This window comes from Talpa europaea (assembly GCF_964194135.1).
Source record: "Talpa europaea genome assembly, chromosome: 5".
Lineage (NCBI taxonomy): Eukaryota > Metazoa > Chordata > Mammalia > Eulipotyphla > Talpidae > Talpa > Talpa europaea.
This window is the reverse complement of record NC_140071.1, coordinates 99,896,193-99,902,191: the sequence shown is the minus strand read 5'-3', so window position 1 is coordinate 99,902,191 and position 5,999 is coordinate 99,896,193. Positions and strand designations below refer to the sequence as shown.

Genomic DNA, 5,999 nt, shown 5'->3' with positions numbered 1-5,999 from the left:
AGAAAAAGGAACTCTTCTGCACTGTTGGTGGGAGTGCAAACTGGTCCAACCACTGTGGAAAGCTGTGTGGAGATTTCTGGACCTACTAAACATAGAGCTTCCATATGACCCAGCAATTCCACTCCTAGGTATGTACCCAAAGGACACAGAAACATCAATTCCAAAGAACACCTGCACCCCTATGTTTATAGCAGCACTGTTTACAATAGCTAAGCTTTGGAAACAACCCAAATGCCCAAAAATAGATGACTGGATCAAGAAGATGTGGTACATATATACCATGGAATATTACTCAGCATTCAAAAAAGATAAACACATGCAATTTGCTGCAACATGGATGGCGCTGGAAGGGATCATGCTCAGCGAAATAAGCCAAAAAGAAAAAGAAAAATACCGGATGGTCTCACTCATAGCAGGAATCTAGAAAACTTAAATAATGGACCAGGAAAATGAATAACTATAAGAAAGTGAAAATCAAAATCAACAAAAAACTATGAACCAGAGACACTTTTAGGGGGGCGGGGGCGGGAGGGGAGGGATTGGGGTCAGAATGGGGGGCTGCAATTGTATGGGGAATATAACAATAAAATTTATTAAAAAAAAAAAAAAAAAAAAAAAAAAAAAAAAAAAAAAAAAAAAAAAACTAGCAACAACAAATGTTGGCGAGGATGTGGAGAAAAAGGTACTCTCCTACATTGCTGGTGGGAGTGCAAAATGGTCCAACCACTATGGAAAGCTGTGTGGAGATTCCTTAATTTACTAAAGAGAGAGCTTCCATATGCTCCAGCAATCCCATTCCTAAGTATTTACCCAAAGGACACAGAAACATCAATTCCAAAGGGCACTTGCACCTCTATGTTTATAGCAGCACTATTTACAATAGCTAAGCTATGGAAACAATCCAAATGCCCAAAGATAGATGACTGGATCAAGAAGATGTGGTACATATACACAATGGAATATTACTTAGCTATCATAAAAGATAAACTCATGCAATTTGCAGCAACATGGATGGAGCTGGAAGGGATCATGCTCAGTGAAATAAGCCAGAAAGAAAAAGAAAAATACCAGATGGTCTCACTCATAGCAGGAATTTAGAAAACCTAAATAAGGGACCAGGAAAAAGACTAATTGTAATCAAGTAAAAATCAAAATCAACAAGCCACTATAGACCAGAGACACACTATGGGTGGGGGGGGGGAAGGGGCGGAGAAGAAGAGGGATTAGGGTCAGAATAAGGTGGGTGGGAATTGTATGGGGACTATAACCAAAATGAAAATGCATACATTGTGCAAAAATGGAAAATGATGTAAGAATTATATAAAATAAAATATTAAAAAAAAACTGTGGGGATAAATTATAATTGTGTGTGTGTTTAAATATATCACTATATATGTAGCAATAAAGGATAAAAACAAAATTAAAGGAGGGTAATGAGACTGAGAGTCATATATCAATAAATGGTGTGACTTTCAACAGAGTGCTCAAGAAAAACTCCTCTGAAAAGGTGATAGTTGAGCAGAGACCTGATAAAGTGAAGGCATGAATGATGGGAATATGTTTGCTGTGCTTGAGAAGCAGTAGGCTTGTGTGACCAGAGTGGAAAGGTGGAGGGGATATGTTTATAGCAGCACTATTCACAATAGCTAAGATTTGGAAACAATCCAAATGCCCAAAAATAGATGACTGGATCAAGAAGATGTGGTACATATACATAATGGAATATTACTCAGCATTCAAAAAAGATAAACACATGCAATTTGCAGCAACATGGATGGAGCTGGAAGGGATCATGCTCAGCGAAATAAGCCAGAAAGAAAAAGAAAAATACCGGATGGTCTCACTCATAGCAGGAATCTAGAAAACTTAAATAAGGGACCAAGAAAAAGAATAACTATAAGAAAGAAAATATCAAAATCAACAAACAAATATGAACCAGAGACACTCTATGGGGGGTGGGGGCGGGGAAAGGAGGGATTGGGGTCAAAATAAGGGGGTTGTAATTGTATGGGGAATATAAAAATAAAATTTAAATAAAAAAAGAAAATTATAAAAAATAAAATGCAAAGGAGATTCATGTGTAACAGGCAAAAAAAAAAAAAGAAAGGTGGAGGGGAGACTGGTAGGAATGAAATGGGCTGCACTAAGATTACATCTGAAGGGGGAGAGCATGGATTTTATGGGAATCATTCTTTTATTTTCATCATATATGACTTCACTCCTAAATACAAATGCAAATTTGCCTGTTCAAACTTTATGGTAAATGAAATCAGGCTGCATGAACTTTCCTCTGACTTGTTTCCTTTGTGCAAAGATTAGTTTTGAGATTCATATTGATATATATAGTTGTACTTTATTTCCATAGCTATGTAATAGTCCATTGAACTTATATACCCTGTTTTACATTTTTTTTTGATTGTGTCCAGAGTTTTGCTATTATTAATAATGCTTTTATAACTCTTTTATGTGTGTCCTATGGAAGAATTATCTGCAGAATATAGGTAGTAGAATTACATTTACTACAACATGGTAGTAGACTTGTTAGGAAATAGAGTGTGCACATGTTAAATTTTATAAGACAGTGCCAAATGGTTTTCTTTTCCCATGTAGTCACAGCTATTTTCTCTTTCACCAGCAGGAGAAGACATTCCTTATTACTCTGCATCCCCCCTAACCAATGGTATTATCCAACTCAAAAAATTTTGTTAGTCTGAGCTTCAAAACTAACCCTTGAAAGTTGACCACAGATTTGAGGCAACCAAGAGGGAGATGGAAGGGAAGGGATGAGAAGGTGGGGGGAGGGAGAACACAAGGAACTATGGCAGAGGACTATATTGTCAAAATATCAACAAGGATGTAAAACAATGGTACTGCATTAATAATAAAATTTTTTTAAAGGCTACCCACAGAATTATTCAAGGAAGAGTACAATATATCATTTTAAGTACTAAATACTGACTTTTTATAAAAAAGTACAGAGTTCAAAAAAATAAAAAAAATATCAGGTTTCCTTAAAAAAATTTTTTTTATCAGTCTGATAGTATGAAATGGTATCCTGTAATGATTTAAATGCATATTTCCCTGATTACTAATAAGGTTGAACGTCTTTTTCAAAGAACTTGTGCTTTTTAATTTGAAATTCCTATTTAATACGAATTAATATCTAGATTTAAACATTTCTTCTATGGGTCATTCCTGTGTAGTACTTAACTATACAAGTTAATTCATAAACACTGGAAACTTTATAAATATATATATAATCTAAGAATTCTGTTTTGTATAGTCTTTCATTTTCTGATTTTCCTATATATATATATACAATTAGTATTTGGAATTTATGTATATTAAGCTAGTTGTCTATATTTTATTTAGGGAACTTCTTTATACTTCATATACTTTGTCCACTAAATGCATTGTGGATATCTTCTTAGTGACTAATTGGATGTGGGCGGTAAGGGAGAAGTATAGAATTACTCCCAGGTTTAAGTTTCACTGGGATATGCAGGTGGAGATGTCTTGTAGAGAGTTGGCTCTAAGGGGCTGGAACTCAGGCCAAGTTCTGCTGTTTCAGGGCAGCAGATGTTGCCCCATCATTGTAGTTATCTTGCATGGTGGACCTTTCAGGAGACTAAAATTGGAAGGAGTATGGTAGTTCTCAAACTCATTTGCCTTCTACACACCCCAAATTCTTCTTTTGGCTATAGATTTTCCAGCATAATCTACTTACATAGTAATATTCCCAGTCAATTGACTCACCAGACACTTCATATTAGTTTTAATTACTTTATTAATTTTTTGTTCACTCAGCAGTTCAATATTCTGTCTTAAGATGTTCCAGAGCACATTATTTTCATTATTAAAAACATTGAACGCATTTGTTTTATAAAAAACATACAGAGTTATATCTAGATTTAAACATTTCTCCTGTGTGTCAGCATGTGTAGTACTTACACAGGTTACTTCCTAAACACTAAAAACATTACAAAAATATATATAATCTAGGAATGCTATTTTGTATAAACTTTCTGTTAAAAATAATTTCACATTTTCTAAAATTTCTACATACATACAAAACATATTTGGAATTATGTATATAAAATCACTGGGAAAATGTGGGCGCCTTGGGAGTGTGGCAGTAGAAGCCCATAGAGTAAAGACCTTTCTTTAAAAAGCTTTTGCTTCTGTTGCATACCTTTGAATTACTTGAGATTCTAAGAACTCTGATAAGCATAGTGGTAGAAGATCCCTAAATAACCTTTAGAAGTAGGAGAAGCAAGAAAAGTACCAGTAGTAAGGCTAGGCCTTGGTATGTTCACAAAGATTGTAGCACCTCAGCATAGCTTATGCTATCATGCCAGGACAGTTACTGCTGAACAGCTCAGGATAATGAACCATCTACCTCCTTGCAGGAGCAGTAGAAGCTAATTTGATGACTGTGGTTGGCCACCTTTTAGGAGAACTGCATTCCAGAGAAGCTAGGGCATGACATATGTGTGTATAGGGAAATGACCGCAGTGGCATCTCAGGTCCATTCTTCCTGGTGCCATAATGCTTCTCTTTGTGATCAGTGAGATCACTGAGACCTGTAAAAGAGAAAGAGAGTGTCAAAGTGTGATATTCTCAACTCTGGCTTCACTCTGGTTTCTGCTTGGAGCTTACCTAGTTAATAGATAATCCAAAATCCTTAGTGAAGGGTGTGGTGCCATTCTGGCTGCTAAGCAATCCTTGTGGATGAAGAACAGGAAAAGGGTGGGGCAGTTTGGCAGCTTTACTTTGGTTTTTATAGCTCTGCCCAGTGACCTACTAACACTCCTAGACAGGTAATTGGGGTAACTTTTGATATCACACACCAGGGCACCTCAGTATATAAATAAGTGGAGATAGAAGATGGTGTGGTGGTTAACACTTTAAACTAAGGAATCCATAGGAAAACCTGATATAAATGTTCCTAATTTCATTAGATTAAATTTCTGAAATAAGTTCTTCTGCAAGTAAGGACACACTTACTTTTTCATCCTAAATGCATTCAGTAAATTCTTGACTTGCTTAGAACGTGGATTCAGACATCTTTTCTCCCCGGTCTTTTTCATTGTGACACTACAAAAGTAAAAGTGAAAAAAATTGAAACAATGTTGGGCTGATAAAACAGATGGAATATATAATCTTTAAATCAAACATTTAAATTTCATGCTAGACATTTTCCTTTTGCTATACAGAAGCCCTAGAATCATCTCAAACCCTGTACTGATCTCTTTTGATCACGACTTATTTAATACATGATTACAACCAGGGAAGTGAACATTTACTTACATGATCTCAACATCTGGACAGGATTGACTTGCAGGAATCATTTCAAGTTTTTCTAACAACCTTAGAGGAACAGGTCCATCACTGCTCTTGATGCAGGAACAACGTATAGTTCTAGACAGAGGTATTCCTGTGGGGAAAAAAGCATAGCATGAGCAGTTAGCACGGTTTTAATTTAGGCATTCAGTCTGTATTGATTAACACTCTAGCAGAACCTATAGTCTTTGTTATCATGTAGCCATGTAATCGGAGAAGGGGTGAGGTGACTTATAACACGGCTCTAACTGATTAATTAGTTCATTGTCTGCAAGAAAGGCATTACAATTTGTTAATTACAAGATCTTACTCTTGAGCATAGTTCATGTGGTTAAAATGTCTCACCCTATCTTTCCTCACATTTTCTCTGTCCTTCCTTTCGTCTCTTCTGTTCTCACTCTACAACTACCCTCTTTCATTTCACCTGCTTCTCTGACTTGTAAACTCTAACCAGAGGAACTATGTGCTCATTTGCCCTTCATAGACAGGCTGTAAAACTTCTGCAAATACACTATTTCTATATTTATAGAATTTATACCCAGTCCTGACCTTTATATCTGACCTTACAAATTAAATATCCCTTGATATTCCTTACCTTGAGTTCCATTCAGAGTCAGAAAGATAAGGCAGAGAATAAGAAGAGCACGTGGACTCAT

The 5,999-nt window shown here is 36.0% G+C and overlaps 1 protein-coding gene across 1 annotated transcript; it reads right to left on the bottom strand.

The window, feature by feature from the left end:
• Positions 1-4,908: 4,908 nt before the first annotated feature.
• LOC311170764 (C-X-C motif chemokine 10-like) lies at positions 4,909-5,999 on the bottom strand (the record flags this gene model as incomplete). The annotated part of the gene is made up of 3 exons (XM_084233188.1): positions 4,909-5,097; positions 5,311-5,437; positions 5,939-5,999. 3 exons carry the CDS (start codon positions 5,997-5,999, stop codon positions 5,004-5,006), a joined length of 282 nt encoding a protein of 93 aa, XP_084089314.1. The 3' UTR covers positions 4,909-5,003.